Here is a 17842-nt window from a genome sequence, read left to right as displayed (position 1 = left end):
TGCAGATTGTCGAAAAGAGTGCCAAGTGTCGTACAGTGTGCCGCGTGTCGTACAGAGTGCCGAGTGTTGTACAGAGTGCGGAGTGTCGTACAGAGTGCTGAGTGTCGAACAGAGTGCTAAGTGTCGTACAGAGTGCCGAGTGTCATACAGAGTCACGAGTGTCGAACAGAGTACCGAATGTCAAACAGAGTACCGAGTGTCGGTCAAAGTGACAAGTATCGTACAGAGTGCCGAGTGTCGAACAGAGTGTCGAACAGAGTGCCGAGTGTCGAACAGAGTGACAAGTGTCGTACTTAGTGACAAGTGTCAAACAGAGTGCCGAGTGTCGAACAGAGTGCCGAGTGTCGAACAGAGTGCCGAGTGTCGAACAGAGTGTCGAACAGAGTGCCGAGTGTCATACAGAGTGACGAGTGTCGAACAGAGTACCGAGTGTCGGTCAAAGTGACAAATATCGTACAGATTGCCGAGTGTCGAAAAGAGTGAAGAGTATCATACAGCGTGCCGAGGATCAAACAGAGTGCTGAATGTCAAACAGAGTGCCAAGTGTCGTACAGAGTGATGAGTGTCGAACAAAGTGACGAGTATCGAACAGAGTGCCCAGTGTCGAACAGAGTGCCCAGTGTCGTACAGAGTGCCGTGTACCGTACAGAGTGCCATGAGCCGTACAGAGTGCCGTGTGCCGTACAGGGTGCCGACTGTCGAACAGAGTGCCAAACAGAGTGCTGTGTGTCATACAGAGTGTCGAACAGAGTGCCGAGTGTCGTACAGAGTGTCGAACAGAGTGCCGAGTGTCGAACAGAGTACCGAATGTCGAACAGAGTACCGAATGTCGGTCAAAGTGACGAGTGTCATACAGAGTGACGAGTATCGTACAGAGTGACAAGTATCGTACAGAGTGCAGAGTGTCGAAAAGAGTGCCAAGTGTCGTACAGTGTGCCGCGTTTCGTACAGAGTGCCGAGTGTTGTACAGAGTGCCGAGTGTTGTACAGAGTGCCGAGTGTTGTACAGAGTGCCGAGTGTTGTACAGAGTACAGAATGTCAAACAGAGTACCGAGTGTCGGTCAAAGTGACAAGTATCGTACAGAGTGCCGAGTGTCGAACAGAGTGCAGAGTGTCGAACAGAGTGCAGAGTGTCGAACAGAGTGACAAGTGTCGTACTTAGTGACAAGTGTCAAACAGACTGACAAGTGTCAATCAGAGTGCCGAGTGTCGAACAGAGTGCCGAGTGTTGTACAGAGTGCCGAGTGTTGTACAGAGTGCCGAGTGTTGTACAGAGTGCCGAGTGTCAAACAGAGTACCGAGTGTCGGTCAAAGTGACAAGTATCGTACAGAGTGCCGAGTGTCGAACAGAGTGCAGAGTGTCGAACAGAGTGCAGAGTGTCGAACAGAGTGACAAGTGTCGTACTTAGTGACAAGTGTCAAACAGACTGACAAGTGTCGAACAGAGTGCAGAGTGTCGAACAGAGTGCCGAGTGTCGAACAGAGTGCCAAGTGTCGAACATAGTGCCGAGTGTCATACAGAGTGACGAGTATCGTACAGAGTGCTGAGGACCATATAGAGTGCTAAATGTCAAACAGAGTGCCGAGTGTCGTCCAGAGTGACAAGTGTCGAACAGAGTGCCCAGTGTCGAACAGAGTGCCCAGTGTCGTACAGAGTGCCGCGTGCCGTACAGAGTGCCGCGTGCCGTACAGAGTGCCGTGTGCCGTACAGAGTGCCGATTGTCGAACAGAGTGCCGACTGTCGAACAGAGTGCCGACTGTCGAACAGAGTGCCAAACAGAGTGCCATGTGTCGTACAGATTGTCGAACAGAGTGCTGAGTGTCGATCATAGTACCGGATGTCGAACAGAGTACCGAGTGTCGAACAGAGTACCGAATGTCAAACAGAGTACCGAGTGTCGGTCAAAGTGACAAGTATCGTACAGAGTGCCGGGTGTCGAACAGAGTGCCGGGTGTCGAACAGAGTGACAAGTGTCGAACAGAGTGCAGAGTGTCGAACAGAGTGCAAAGTGTCGAACAGAGTGCCGAGTGTCGAACAGAGTGCCGAGTGTCGAACAGAGTGACAAGAGTCAAACATAGTGACAAGTGTCAAGCAGAGTGACAAGTGTCAAGCAGAGTGCAGAGTGTCGAACAGAGTGCTGAGTGTCGAACAGAGCATTGAACAGAGTGCCGAGTGTCATACAGAGTGACGAGTGTCGAACAGAGTACCGAGTGTCGGTCAAAGTGACAAGTATCGTACAGATTGCCGAGTGTCGAAAAGAGTGAAGAGTATCGTACAGAGTGCTGAGGATCATACAGAGTGCCGTGTGCCGTACAAAGTGCCGTGTGCCGTACAGAGTGCCGATTGTCGATCAGAGTGCTGACTGTTGATCTGAGTGTCAAAGAGAGTGCCGTGTGTCGTACAGAGTGTCGAACAGAGTGCCGAGTGTCGTACAGAGTGTCGAACAGAGTGCCGAGTGTCGAACAGAGTACCGAATGTCGAACAGAGTACCGAGTGTCGGTCAAAATGACAAGTATCGTACAGAGTGCCAAAATGAGTGACGAGTATCGTACAGAGTGCCAAGTGTCGTACAGAGTGCCGAATGTACAGAGTGCCGAGTGTCAAACAGAGTGCTGAGTGTCGTACAGAGTGCCGAGTGTCATACAGAGTCACGAGTGTCGAACAGAGTACCGAATGTCAAACAGAGTACCGAGTGTCGGTCAAAGTGACAAGTATCGTACAGAGTGCCGAGTGTCGAACAGAGTGTCGAACAGGGTGCCGACTGTCGAACAGAGTGACAAGTGTCGTACTTAGTGACAAGTGTCAAACAGAGTGCCGAGTGTCGAACAGAGTGACAAGTGTCAAACAGAGCGTCGAACAGAGTGCCATGTGTCGAACAGAGTGCCGAGTGTCGAACAGAGTGCCGAGTGTCGAACAGTGTCGAACAGAGTGCAGAGTGTCATACAGAGTGACGAGTGTCGAACAGAGTACCGAGTGTCGGTCAAAGTGACAAGTATCGTACAGATTGCCGAGTGTCGAAAAGAGTGCCGAGTATCGTACAGAGTGCGCCGAGTATCGTACAGAGTGCTGAGGATCATACAGAGTGCTGAATGTCAAACAGAGTGCCGAGTGTCGTACAGAGTGCCTAGTGTCGTACAGAGTGCCCAGTGTCGTACAGAGTGCCCAGTGTCGTACAGAGTGCCGTGTGCCGTACAGAGTGCCGTGTATCGAACAGAGTGCCGAGTGTCGTACAGAGTGCCGAATGTACAGAGTGCCGAGTGTCAAACAGAGTGCTGAGTGTCGTACAGAGTGCCGAGTGTCATACAGAGTCACGAGTGTCGAACAGAGTACCGAATGTCAAACAGAGTACCGAGTGTCGGTCAAAGTGACAAGTATCGTACAGAGTGCCGAGTGTCGAACAGAGTGTCGAACAGAGTGACAAGTGTCGTACTTAGTGACAAGTGTCAAACAGAGTGACAAGTGTCAAACAGAGCATCAAACAGAGTGACAAGTATCGTACAGAGTGTCGAGTGTCGAACAGAGTGCAGAGTGTCGAACAGAGTGCAGAGTGTGGTACAGAGTGACGAGTGTCGTACAGAGTGCCGAGTGTCGAACAGAGTGCCCAGCGTCGAACAGAGTGCCCAGCGTCGAACAGAGTGCCCAGCGTCGAACAGAGTGCCCAGCGTCGAACAGAGTGCCCGGTCTCGTACAGAGTGCCGAGTGTCGTACAGAGTGCCATGTGCCGTACAGAGTGCCCAGTGTCGTACAGAGTGCCATGTGCCGTACAGAGTGCCCAGTGTCGTACAGAGTGCCCAGTGTCGTACAGAGTGCCGTGTGCCGTACAGAGTGCCGTGTATCGAACAGAGTGTCGAGTGTCGTACAGAGTGTCGAGTGTCGTACAGAGTGCCGAATGTACAGAGTGCTGAGTGTCAAACAGAGTGCTGAGTGTCGTACAGAGTGCCGAGTGTCATACAGAGTCACGAGTGTCGAACAGAGTACCGAATGTCAAACAGAGTACCGAATGTCAAACAGAGTACCGAGTGTTGGTCAAAGTGACAAGTATCGTACAGAGTGCCGAGTGTCGAACAGAGTGTCGAACAGAGTGACAAGCGTCGTACTTAGTGACAAGTGTCAAACAGAGTGACAAGTGTCAAACAGAGCATCGAACAGAGTGCCATGTGTCGAACAGAGTGCCGAGTGTCGCACAGAGTGCCGAGTGTCGAACAGAGTGCAGAGTGTCATACAGAGTGACGAGTGTCGAACAGAGTACCGAGTGTCGGTCAAAGTGACAAGTATCGTACCGATTGCCGAGTGTCGAAAAGAGTGCCGAGTATCGTACAGAGTGCGCCGAGTATCATACAGAGTGCTGAGGATCATACAGAGTGCTGAATGTCAAACAGAGTGCCGAGTGTCGTACAGAGTGCCCAGTGTCGTACAGAGTGCCCAGTGTCGTACAGAGTGCCCAGTGTCGTACAGAGTGCCGTGTGCCGTACAGAGTGCCGAGTGTCGAACAGAGTGCCGACTGTCGAACAGAGTGCCGACTGTCAAACAGAGTGCCAAACAGAGTGCTGTGTGTCGTACAGAGTGTCGTACAGAGTGCCCAGTGTCGTACAGAGTGTCCAACAGAGTGCCGAATGTCGTACAGAGTGACGAGTGTCGAACAGAGTACCGAATGTCGTACAGAGTGCCGAGCGTCATACAGAGTGCCGAGCGTCGTACAGAGTGCCGAGCGTCGTACAGAGTGCCAAGTGTCGAACAGAGTACCGAGTGTCGTACAGAGTGACGAGTGTGATACAGAGTGACAAGTATCGTACAGAGTGACAAGTATCGTACAGAGTGCCGAGCGTCGTACAGAGTGCCGAGCGGCGTACAGAGGGCCGAGCGGCGTACAGAGGGCCGAGCGGCGTACAGAGGGCCGAGCGGCGTACAGAGGGCTGAGCGGCGTACAGAGGGCCGAGCATCGTACAGAGTCCCGTGTGCTGTACAGAGTGCCGTGTATCGAACAGAGTGTCAAACAAAGTGCCGAGTGTCGAACAGAGAGCCGAGTGTCATACAGAGTGTCGAACAGAGTGCTGAGTGTCGTACTGAGTGCCGAGTGTCAAACAGAGTGACAAGTGTCAAACAGAGTGACAAGTATCGTACAGAGTGTCGAGTGTCGAACAGAGTGCAGAGTGTGGTACAGAGTGACGAGTGTCGTACAGAGTGCCGAGTGTCGAACAGAGTGCCCAGCGTCGAACAGAGTGCCCAATGTCGAACAGAGTGCCCAGCGTCGAACAGAGTGCCTGGTCTCGTACAGAGTGCCGAGTGTCGTACAGAGTGCCATGTGCCGTACAGAGTGCCATGTGCCGTACAGAGTGCCGATTGTTGAACAGAGTGCCGACTGTCGAACAGAGTGCCAAACAGAGTGCCGTGTGTCGTACAGAGTGTCGAACAGAGTGCCGAGTGTCGTACAGAGTGTCGAACAGAGTGACGAGTGTCGTACAGAGTGCCGAGTGTCGTACAAAGTGACGAGTGTCGAAAAGATTACCGAATGTCAAACAGAGTACCGAGTGTCGGTCAAAGTGACGAGTATCGTACAGAGTGCCAAAATGAGTGACGAGTATCGTACAGAGTGACAAGTATCGTACAGAATGACAAGTATTGTACAGAGTGCAGACTGTCGAAAAGAGTGCCGAGCGTCATACAGAGTGTCAAGTGTCGTACAGAGTGACGAGAATCGTACAGAGTGCCGAGTGTCGAACAGAGTGACAAGTGTCAAATAGAGTGCCGAGTGTCGAACAGAGTGCCCAGTGTCGAACAGAGTGCCCAGTGTCGAACAGAGTGCCGGGTCTCGTACAGAGTGCCGGGTCTCGTACAGAGTGCCATGTGCCGTACAGAGTGCCGATTGTCGAACAGAGTGCCGAGTGTCATACAGAGTGTCGAACAGAGTGCCGAGTGTCGTACAGAGTACTGAATGTCGAACAGAGTACCGAGTGTCGGTCAAAGTGACGAGTGTCATACAGAGTGACGAGTATCGTACAGAGTGACAAGTATCATACAGAGTGCAGAGAGTCGAAAAGAGTGCCAAGTGTCGTACAGTGTGCCGCGTGTTGTACAGAGTGCCGAGTGTTGTACAGAGTGCCGAGTGTTGTACAGAGTGCCGAGTGTTGTACAGAGTGCCGAGTGTCGTACAGAGTGATGAGTGTCGTACAGAGTGACGAGTGTCAAAAAAGTACCAAATGTCGAACAGAGTACTGAGTGTCGTACAGAGTGACGAGTGTCGTACAGAGTGACAAGTATCGTACAGAGTGCAGAGTGTCGAAAAGAGTGCCGAGTGTCATGCAGAGTGCCAAGTGTCGTACAGTGTGCCGCGTGTCGTACAGAGTGCCGAGTGTCGTACAGAGTGCCGAGTGTCGTACAGAGTGCCGAGTGTCGTACAGAGTGCCGAGAGTCGTACAGAGTGCTGAGTGTCGTACAGAGTGCCGAGTGTCATACAGAGTACAGAATGTCAAACAGAGTACAGAATGTCAAACAGATTACCGAGAGTCGGTCAAAGTGACAAGTATCGTACAGAGTGCTGAGTGTCGAACAGAGTGCAGAGTGTCGAACAGAGTGACAAGTGTCGTACTTAGTGACAAGTGTCAAACACAGTGCCGAGTGTCGAATAGAGTGCCGAGTGTCGAATAGAGTGCCGAGTGTCGAACAGAGTGTCGAACAGAGTGCCGAGTGTCATACAGAGTGACGAGTATCGTACAGAGTGCCGAGTGTCGAAAAGAGTGACGAGTATCGTACAGAGTGCTGAGGATCATACAGAGTGCTTAATGTCAAACAGAATGCCGAGTGTCGTCCAGAGTGACGAGTGTCGAACAGAGTGACGAGTGTCGAACAGAGTGCCCAGTGTCGAACAGAGTGCCCAGTGTCGTACAGAGTGCCCAGTGTCGTACAGAGTGCCCAGTGTCGTACAGAGTGCCCAGTGTTGTACAGAGTGCCCAGTGTCGTACACAGTGCCGTGTGCCGTACAGAGTGCCGTGTGCCGTACAGAGTGCCGATTGTCGAACAGAGTGCCGACTGTCGAACAGAGTGCCAAACAGAGTGCCGTGTGTCATACAGAGTGTCGAACAGAGTGCCGATCATAGTACCGGATGTCAAACAGAGTACCGAGTGTCGAACAGAGTACCGAGTGTCGAACAGAGTACCGAGTGTCGAACAGAGTGACCAGTGTCGGTCAAAGTGACAAGTGTTGTACAGAGTGACGAGTATCGTACAGAGTGCAGAGTGTCAAAAAGAGTGCCGAGAATCGTACAGAGTGCCGAGTGTCGTACAGAGTGCCGAATGTCTACAGTGACGAGTGTCGTACTGAGTGCCAAGTGTTGAACAGAGCGCCCAGTATCAAACAGAGTGCCCAGTGTCAAACAGAGTGCTGAATGTCGAACAGAGTGACGAGTGTCGTACTGAGTGCCGAGTGTCGAACAGAGTACCGAATGTTGAACAGAGTACCGAGTGTCGTACAGAGTGACGAGTGTCGTACAGAGTGACGAGTGTCGAACAGAGTGACGAGTGTCGAACAGAGTACCGAGTGTCGTACAGAGTGACGAGTGTTGAACAGACTGCCAAGTGTCGAACAGAGTGCCGAGTGTCGGTCAAAGTGACGAGTGTAATACAGAGTGACAAGTATCGTACAGAGTGCAGATTGTCGAAAAGAGTGCCAAGTGTCGTACAGTGTGCCGCGTGTCGTACAGAGTGCCGAGTGTTGTACAGAGTGCGGAGTGTCGTACAGAGTGCTGAGTGTCGAACAGAGTGCTAAGTGTCGTACAGAGTGCCGAGTGTCATACAGAGTCACGAGTGTCGAACAGAGTACCGAATGTCAAACAGAGTACCGAGTGTCGGTCAAAGTGACAAGTATCGTACAGAGTGCCGAGTGTCGAACAGAGTGTCGAACAGAGTGCCGAGTGTCGAACAGAGTGACAAGTGTCGTACTTAGTGACAAGTGTCAAACAGAGTGCCGAGTGTCGAACAGAGTGCCGAGTGTCGAACAGAGTGCCGAGTGTCGAACAGAGTGTCGAACAGAGTGCCGAGTGTCATACAGAGTGACGAGTGTCGAAGAGAGTACCGAGTGTCGGTCAAAGTGACAAATATCGTACAGATTGCCGAGTGTCGAAAAGAGTGAAGAGTATCATACAGCGTGCCGAGGATCAAACAGAGTGCTGAATGTCAAACAGAGTGCCAAGTGTCGTACAGAGTGATGAGTGTCGAACAAAGTGACGAGTATCGAACAGAGTGCCCAGTGTCGAACAGAGTGCCCAGTGTCGTACAGAGTGCCGTGTACCGTACAGAGTGCCATGAGCCGTACAGAGTGCCGTGTGCCGTACAGGGTGCCGACTGTCGAACAGAGTGCCAAACAGAGTGCTGTGTGTCATACAGAGTGTCGAACAGAGTGCCGAGTGTCGTACAGAGTGTCGAACAGAGTGCCGAGTGTCGAACAGAGTACCGAATGTCGAACAGAGTACCGAATGTCGGTCAAAGTGACGAGTGTCATACAGAGTGACGAGTATCGTACAGAGTGACAAGTATCGTACAGAGTGCAGAGTGTCGAAAAGAGTGCCAAGTGTCGTACAGTGTGCCGCGTTTCGTACAGAGTGCCGAGTGTTGTACAGAGTGCCGAGTGTTGTACAGAGTGCCGAGTGTTGTACAGAGTGCCGAGTGTTGTACAGAGTACAGAATGTCAAACAGAGTACCGAGTGTCGGTCAAAGTGACAAGTATCGTACAGAGTGCCGAGTGTCGAACAGAGTGCAGAGTGTCGAACAGAGTGCAGAGTGTCGAACAGAGTGACAAGTGTCGTACTTAGTGACAAGTGTCAAACAGACTGACAAGTGTCAATCAGAGTGCCGAGTGTCGAACAGAGTGCCGAGTGTTGTACAGAGTGCCGAGTGTTGTACAGAGTGCCGAGTGTTGTACAGAGTACAGAATGTCAAACAGAGTACCGAGTGTCGGTCAAAGTGACAAGTATCGTACAGAGTGCCGAGTGTCGAACAGAGTGCAGAGTGTCGAACAGAGTGCAGAGTGTCGAACAGAGTGACAAGTGTCGTACTTAGTGACAAGTGTCAAACAGACTGACAAGTGTCGAACAGAGTGCAGAGTGTCGAACAGAGTGCCGAGTGTCGAACAGAGTGCCAAGTGTCGAACATAGTGCCGAGTGTCATACAGAGTGACGAGTATCGTACAGAGTGCTGAGGACCATATAGAGTGCTAAATGTCAAACAGAGTGCCGAGTGTCGTCCAGAGTGACAAGTGTCGAACAGAGTGCCCAGTGTCGAACAGAGTGCCCAGTGTCGTACAGAGTGCCGCGTGCCGTACAGAGTGCCGCGTGCCGTACAGAGTGCCGTGTGCCGTACAGAGTGCCGTGTGCCGTACAGAGTGCCGACTGTCGAACAGAGTGCCAAACAGAGTGCCGTGTGTCGTACAGATTGTCGAACAGAGTGCTGAGTGTCGATCATAGTACCGGATGTCGAACAGAGTACCGAGTGTCGAACAGAGTACCGAATGTCAAACAGAGTACCGAGTGTCGGTCAAAGTGACAAGTATCGTACAGAGTGCCGGGTGTCGAACAGAGTGCCGGGTGTCGAACAGAGTGACAAGTGTCGAACAGAGTGCAGAGTGTCGAACAGAGTGCAAAGTGTCGAACAGAGTGCCGAGTGTCGAACAGAGTGCCGAGTGTCGAACAGAGTGACAAGAGTCAAACATAGTGACAAGTGTCAAGCAGAGTGACAAGTGTCAAGCAGAGTGCAGAGTGTCGAACAGAGTGCTGAGTGTCGAACAGAGCATTGAACAGAGTGCCGAGTGTCATACAGAGTGACGAGTGTCGAACAGAGTACCGAGTGTCGGTCAAAGTGACAAGTATCGTACAGATTGCCGAGTGTCGAAAAGAGTGAAGAGTATCGTACAGAGTGCTGAGGATCATACAGAGTGCCGTGTGCCGTACAAAGTGCCGTGTGCCGTACAGAGTGCCGATTGTCGATCAGAGTGCTGACTGTTGATCTGAGTGTCAAAGAGAGTGCCGTGTGTCGTACAGAGTATCGAACAGAGTGCCGAGTGTCGTACAGAGTGTCGAACAGAGTGCCGAGAGTCGAACAGAGTACCGAATGTCGAACAGAGTACCGAGTGTCGGTCAAAATGACAAGTATCGTACAGAGTGCCAAAATGAGTGACGAGTATCGTACAGAGTGCCAAGTGTCGTACAGAGTGCCGAATGTACAGAGTGCCGAGTGTCAAACAGAGTGCTGAGTGTCGTACAGAGTGCCGAGTGTCATACAGAGTCACGAGTGTCGAACAGAGTACCGAATGTCAAACAGAGTACCGAGTGTCGGTCAAAGTGACAAGTATCGTACAGAGTGCCGAGTGTCGAACAGAGTGTCGAACAGGGTGCCGACTGTCGAACAGAGTGACAAGTGTCGTACTTAGTGACAAGTGTCAAACAGAGTGCCGAGTGTCGAACAGAGTGACAAGTGTCAAACAGAGCGTCGAACAGAGTGCCATGTGTCGAACAGAGTGCCGAGTGTCGAACAGAGTGCCGAGTGTCGAACAGTGTCGAACAGAGTGCAGAGTGTCATACAGAGTGACGAGTGTCGAACAGAGTACCGAGTGTCGGTCAAAGTGACAAGTATCGTACAGATTGCCGAGTGTCGAAAAGAGTGCCGAGTATCGTACAGAGTGCGCCGAGTATCGTACAGAGTGCTGAAGATCATACAGAGTGCTGAATGTCAAACAGAGTGCCGAGTGTCGTACAGAGTGCCTAGTGTCGTACAGAGTGCCCAGTGTCGTACAGAGTGCCCAGTGTCGTACAGAGTGCCGTGTGCCGTACAGAGTGCCGTGTATCGAACAGAGTGCCGAGTGTCGTACAGAGTGCCGAATGTACAGAGTGCCGAGTGTCAAACAGAGTGCTGAGTGTCGTACAGAGTGCCGAGTGTCATACAGAGTCACGAGTGTCGAACAGAGTACCGAATGTCAAACAGAGTACCGAGTGTCGGTCAAAGTGACAAGTATCGTACAGAGTGCCGAGTGTCGAACAGAGTGTCGAACAGAGTGACAAGTGTCGTACTTAGTGACAAGTGTCAAACAGAGTGACAAGTGTCAAACAGAGCATCAAACAGAGTGACAAGTATCGTACAGAGTGTCGAGTGTCGAACAGAGTGCAGAGTGTCGAACAGAGTGCAGAGTGTGGTACAGAGTGACGAGTGTCGTACAGAGTGCCGAGTGTCGAACAGAGTGCCCAGCGTCGAACAGAGTGCCCAGCGTCGAACAGAGTGCCCAGCGTCGAACAGAGTGCCCGGTCTCGTACAGAGTGCCGAGTGTCGTACAGAGTGCCATGTGCCGTACAGAGTGCCCAGTGTCGTACAGAGTGCCATGTGCCGTACAGAGTGCCCAGTGTCGTACAGAGTGCCCAGTGTCGTACAGAGTGCCGTGTGCCGTACAGAGTGCCGTGTATCGAACAGAGTGTCGAGTGTCGTACAGAGTGTCGAGTGTCGTACAGAGTGCCGAATGTACAGAGTGCCGAGTGTCAAACAGAGTGCTGAGTGTCGTACAGAGTGCCGAGTGTCATACAGAGTCACGAGTGTCGAACAGAGTACCGAATGTCAAACAGAGTACCGAATGTCAAACAGAGTACCGAGTGTTGGTCAAAGTGACAAGTATCGTACAGAGTGCCGAGTGTCGAACAGAGTGTCGAACAGAGTGACAAGCGTCGTACTTAGTGACAAGTGTCAAACAGAGTGACAAGTGTCAAACAGAGCATCGAACAGAGTGCCATGTGTCGAACAGAGTGCCGAGTGTCGCACAGAGTGCCGAGTGTCGAACAGAGTGCAGAGTGTCATACAGAGTGACGAGTGTCGAACAGAGTACCGAGTGTCGGTCAAAGTGACAAGTATCGTACCGATTGCCGAGTGTCGAAAAGAGTGCCGAGTATCGTACAGAGTGCGCCGAGTATCATACAGAGTGCTGAGGATCATACAGAGTGCTGAATGTCAAACAGAGTGCCGAGTGTCGTACAGAGTGCCCAGTGTCGTACAGAGTGCCCAGTGTCGTACAGAGTGCCCAGTGTCGTACAGAGTGCCGTGTGCCGTACAGAGTGCCGAGTGTCGAACAGAGTGCCGACTGTCGAACAGAGTGCCGACTGTCAAACAGAGTGCCAAACAGAGTGCTGTGTGTCGTACAGAGTGTCGTACAGAGTGCCCAGTGTCGTACAGAGTGTCCAACAGAGTGCCGAATGTCGTACAGAGTGACGAGTGTCGAACAGAGTACCGAATGTCGTACAGAGTGCCGAGCGTCATACAGAGTGCCGAGCGTCGTACAGAGTGCCGAGCGTCGTACAGAGTGCCAAGTGTCGAACAGAGTACCGAGTGTCGTACAGAGTGACGAGTGTGATACAGAGTGACAAGTATCGTACAGAGTGACAAGTATCGTACAGAGTGCCGAGCGTCGTACAGAGTGCCGAGCGGCGTACAGAGGGCCGAGCGGCGTACAGAGGGCCGAGCGGCGTACAGAGGGCCGAGCGGCGTACAGAGGGCTGAGCGGCGTACAGAGGGCCGAGCATCGTACAGAGTCCCGTGTGCTGTACAGAGTGCCGTGTATCGAACAGAGTGTCAAACAAAGTGCCGAGTGTCGAACAGAGAGCCGAGTGTCATACAGAGTGTCGAACAGAGTGCTGAGTGTCGTACTGAGTGCCGAGTGTCAAACAGAGTGACAAGTGTCAAACAGAGTGACAAGTATCGTACAGAGTGTCGAGTGTCGAACAGAGTGCAGAGTGTGGTACAGAGTGACGAGTGTCGTACAGAGTGCCGAGTGTCGAACAGAGTGCCCAGCGTCGAACAGAGTGCCCAATGTCGAACAGAGTGCCCAGCGTCGAACAGAGTGCCTGGTCTCGTACAGAGTGCCGAGTGTCGTACAGAGTGCCATGTGCCGTACAGAGTGCCATGTGCCGTACAGAGTGCCGATTGTTGAACAGAGTGCCGACTGTCGAACAGAGTGCCAAACAGAGTGCCGTGTGTCGTACAGAGTGTCGAACAGAGTGCCGAGTGTCGTACAGAGTGTCGAACAGAGTGACGAGTGTCGTACAGAGTGCCGAGTGTCGTACAAAGTGACGAGTGTCGAAAAGATTACCGAATGTCAAACAGAGTACCGAGTGTCGGTCAAAGTGACGAGTATCGTACAGAGTGCCAAAATGAGTGACGAGTATCGTACAGAGTGACAAGTATCGTACAGAATGACAAGTATTGTACAGAGTGCAGAGTGTCGAAAAGAGTGCCGAGCGTCATACAGAGTGTCAAGTGTCGTACAGAGTGACGAGAATCGTACAGAGTGCCGAGTGTCGAACAGAGTGACAAGTGTCAAATAGAGTGCCGAGTGTCGAACAGAGTGCCCAGTGTCGAACAGAGTGCCCAGTGTCGAACAGAGTGCCGGGTCTCGTACAGAGTGCCGGGTCTCGTACAGAGTGCCATGTGCCGTACAGAGTGCCGATTGTCGAACAGAGTGCCGAGTGTCATACAGAGTGTCGAACAGAGTGCCGAGTGTCGTACAGAGTACTGAATGTCGAACAGAGTACCGAGTGTCGGTCAAAGTGACAAGTATCGTACAGAGTGTCAAAAAGAGTGACGAGTATCGTACAGAGTGCCGAGTGTCATACAGAGTGCCGAGTGCCGTACAGATTGCCGTGTGTCGTACAGAGTGCCGAATGTACAGAGTGCCGAGTGTCAAACAGAGTGCTGAGTGTCGTACAGAGTGCCGAGTGTCATACAGAGTCACGAGTGTCGAACAGAGTACCGAATGTCAAACAGAGCACCGAGTGTCGGTCAAAGTGACAAGTATCGTACAGAGTGCCGAGTGTCGAACAGAGTGACAAGTGTCGTACTTAGTGACAAGTGTCAAACAGAGTGACAAGTGTCAAACAGAGCGTCGAACAGAGTGCCATGTGTCGAACAGAGTGCCGAGTGTCGAACAGAGTGCCGAGTGTCGAACAGAGTGCCGAGTGTCGAACAGAGTGCAGAGTGTCATACAGAGTGACGAGTGTCGAACAGAGTACCGAGTGTCGGTCAAAGTGACAAGTATCGTACAGATTGCCGAGTGTCAAAAAGAGTGACGAGTATCGTACAGAGTGCGCCGAGTATCGTACAGAGTGCTGAGGATCATACAGAGTGCTGAGGATCATACAGAGTGCTGAATGTCAAACAGAGTGCCGAGTGTCGTACAGAGTGCCCAGTGTCGAACAGAGTGCCCAGTGTCGTACAGAGTGCCCAGTGTCGTACAGAGTGCCGTGTGCCGTACAGAGTGCCGAGTGTCGAACAGAGTGCCGACTGTCGAACAGAGTGCCAAACAGAGTGCTGTGTGTCGTACAGAGTGTCGAACAGAGTGCCGAGTGTCGTACAGAGTGTCCAACAGAGTGCCGAATGTCGTACAGAGTGACGAGTGTCGAACAGAGTACCGAATGTCGAACAGAGTACCGAGTGTCGGTCAAAGTGACAAGTATCGTACAGAGTGCCAAAAAGAGTGACGAGTACAGTACAGAGTGATGAGTATCGTACAGAGTGACGAATGTCGTACAGAGTGCTGAGTGTCGTATAGAGTGCCGTGTGCCGTACAGAGTGCCAAGTGTCGAACAGAGTGCCGAGTGTCGAAAAGAGTGTCGAACAGAGTGCCGAGTGTCGTACAGAGTGCCGAGTGTCGTACAGAGTGCCGAGTGTTGAACAGAGTGCCGAGTGTCGTACAGAGTGCCGAGTGTTGAACAGAGTGCCGAGTGTCGAACAGAGTGCCGAGTGTCGAACAGAGTGCCGAATGTCGAAAAGAGTGACGAGTATCGTACAGAGTACTAAATGTTGAACAGAGTGCCGAGTGTCGAAACAGAGTGACAAGTATCGTACAGAGTACTAAATGTCGAACAGAGTGACGAGTGTCACACAGATTGACGAGTATCACAACCTTTTGTTGTATCGCTTTGTCAGTAACTGTAAAAACTAATGTAATATAATATTTATCCCCTATTATGAACGCCAAGGTTTAAATGGCAGACTCGCTGTTTTTTGGTCACTTCCCCTACAAAAACAATGGAGTATAAAAGTCACATAGACTCCAAAATGGAAATGATAAAAATGACAGCTTTCACCACAAAAAAACAAGTCCTGATACAACTCTATCAACAGAAAAATATAAAATTATCACTTTTGGAGGGAGAGAAGAAACAAATGAAAGCGAAGAGTGGACAATTGGGACCAGAGGGTCCGCATAAACCCGGAGCCGGCCCCGATGGAGCGTCCTACAGTGTATGCAATGACCCATATAGTGTTACGTTATATCACGTGTCTTATATTGTGGAAAGACAAATATTTCCACATTTTTTAACTATTGTAATCGTTATAATGACCGACTATAAGAAAATTACTAACAGCACGAAGATGTTGTAATATAATTACTTTTTCCCCTCTTGAGCTTGTCTCTGGACTTCTTGGAGACCATCAACTGCTTGATGAAAATCACATACTACACGGGGGACAAACATGGGTCAGTCCGGGAGAAACACATATACTTCTAGATTTATGACCCCCCTACACTTACCAATATGAGCTCGGTCAGAGATGATCAGCCTTTTCTCCCAATCTTTTAATCCTATAAAAAAATACAGTAAAACAATACATGGTATATAGGAAAGAAAAATCGTACAGGCATTAAAGGGGTTGTGCCGAGCTAATGAAAGATGGCTACCCGCTTACAAAAACAGCGACATTCGCATTCACGGATTGTGTGTATCCTTAAAGCATATCTGTCACCAGATTACTAAATACAAATCACATGCAATATTAAATAGATTTTCAAAACCTGGTGGGACAGGTGTACTTACTTTGAAAATCCTTGTCAGAATGGCTTAAAGATAATTTATGAAAATTTCACTCAATTTGTGCCTACCTAGCTTGATTGACAGCTCCTCATTGTCCCTCCTTCCTGCTTCTGAATCCCTGCCCACCTAGCCTCTGACAGCTCCTCACTGTCCTTCCTTCCTGCTGCTGAATCCCTGTCCACCTAGTCTAATCCTCAATGCACCTCCTCCTTGTTGCTCAGTGTTCACCCACCTAGCATTATTGACAGCTCCTCACTGTCCCTCCCTTCCTGCTGCTGAATCCCTGTCCACCTAGCCTCTGACAGCTCCTCACTGTCCCTCCCTTCCTGCTGGTGAATCCCTGCCCACCTAGCCTGATTGACTGCTCCTCACTGTCCCTCCTCCCTGCTGCTGAATCCCTGCCCACCTATCCTGATGGCAGTTCCTCACTGTCCCTCCTTCCTGCTGCTGAATCCCTGCTCACTTAGCCTTTTTCACCGCTCCTCACTGTCCTTCTTTCCTGATGCTGAATTTCGCCCACTTTACCTGATAACAGCTCCTCTGCTCTGCTTCTGAATCCCGCTATCCTGATTGACTGGTCCTCAGTGTCCCTATGTCCTGGTACTGCTGCTGCTGAATCCCTGCCAACCTACCCTGACTGGCAGTTCCACAGTGTCCCTCTTCCCTGCTGCTAAATCTTCACCCACCTAGCTGGACAGTGTTCTTCCTCCTTGCGGCTGAATTCCCGCCCACCTAGCCTGTGTAGCGCTGGCGTCCCTGCCCTCTGCTAGGCAGGGACGCTGCTCCCCTCACCGCTCTGCTCCGTGCCCGGCGTCCTCTCCCCGCTCTGCTGTCAGCGCGCGCTCCTTCCCGGCGTCCTCCTCCCGCTCTGCTCTCAGCGCGCGCTCCTTCCCGGCCCCTGTGCTTAGGGCGCGCGCGCGCGCGCTCCCCTCCTCTTAAAGGGGCCGCGCGCGCCGTCCTAAGAAGTCCCCGGCCAATGGCCGGAGGACTTCATCATATATAAGGCACCTCCTCCAAAATGGAGGTGCCCGAGCAATGTTGTTTGCACCTGTGTCTCACCTGTGCTTCAGCCCTCAGGTCCCGTTGCCAGTTTCCTGTCAGTTACCTGCCAGTTTCCTGCCAGTTACCTGCCTGATTCCTGCCTGAATACTTGTTACCTGTCTGCCAGTCTGAGGTCCGACGGTCTGCCTTACTACTCCTGTCAGTCTGTCTAAAGGACCAGCCTGCCCGCTCACCTAGGAGCGCACATCAGCTACCTGCCTACTTTCCTGAGGTCCGACGGTCTGCCTTACAACTCCGGTCAGTCTGTCTATGGACCAGCTTGCCCGCTCACCTGGGAGCGCTTCTCCGTTACCTGCCTGCTTGCCAGCCCGGAGGCTCCGTTGTCACGTGCTGTGACCATCAGCTACTTCAGACTCTTGCCCGCTCACCTGGGAGCGCATCTCCGTTACCTGCCTGCTTGCCAGCCCGGAGGCTCCGTTGTCACGTGCTGTGACCATCAGCTACTTCAGACTCTTGTCCGCTCACCTGGGAGCGCATCTCCGTTACCTGCCTGCTTGCCAGCCCGGAGGCTCCGTTGTCACGTGCTGTGACCATCAGCTACTTCAGACTCTTGCCCGCTCACCTGGGAGCGCATCTCCGTTACCTGCCTGCTTGCCAGCCCGGAGGTTCCGCCGTCACGTGCCGTGACCACCTGTTATTCCAGAGACTCTCGCTTGCTCACCTGGGAGCACACATCTACCATCTGCCTGCTAGCCTACCCGGAGGCTCTGCCATCACAGGTCGTACCTACCCTTTACCCAGAGACTGCCCTGATCACTTGCTGTATCTCCCTGTCCGTTCATCCAGAGACTGCCACCCGCTCCCTTACAAGGGCTGCCCCCTTGTATAGTAGCTCAGAGGTTCCGCCTCCCAGACCCGTTACAGCCTGATTGTCAGTTCCTCAGTGTCCCTCCTCCCTGCTGCTAAGTTCTCACACTGCTCTGTACAAGCTGCAGCTGTCAGT

At 51.8% G+C, this 17842-nt stretch overlaps 1 protein-coding gene across 1 annotated transcript in view; it reads right to left on the bottom strand.

The window, feature by feature from the left end:
• The window catches only part of ADSS1 (adenylosuccinate synthase 1), a 96972-nt gene that overhangs the window by 45416 nt on the left and 33714 nt on the right, over nt 1-17842 (bottom strand). The window contains exons 4-5 of the mRNA XM_073637510.1: nt 15558-15608; nt 15416-15482 (exon numbers count right to left, since the gene is read on the bottom strand). Coding sequence (XP_073493611.1) covers nt 15416-15482; nt 15558-15608 — 118 coding nt within the window. The remainder of the gene's footprint in view (nt 1-15415; nt 15483-15557; nt 15609-17842) is intronic.

Source organism: Phyllobates terribilis, unplaced genomic scaffold (assembly GCF_046119375.1).
Source record: "Phyllobates terribilis strain yellow unplaced genomic scaffold, ASM4611937v1 Scaffold_7__3_contigs__length_470593459, whole genome shotgun sequence".
Classification (NCBI taxonomy): Eukaryota; Metazoa; Chordata; class Amphibia; order Anura; family Dendrobatidae; genus Phyllobates; species Phyllobates terribilis.
Note: the sequence above shows the minus strand (reverse complement) of the source record. Positions and strands in the feature narration are given on the sequence as shown.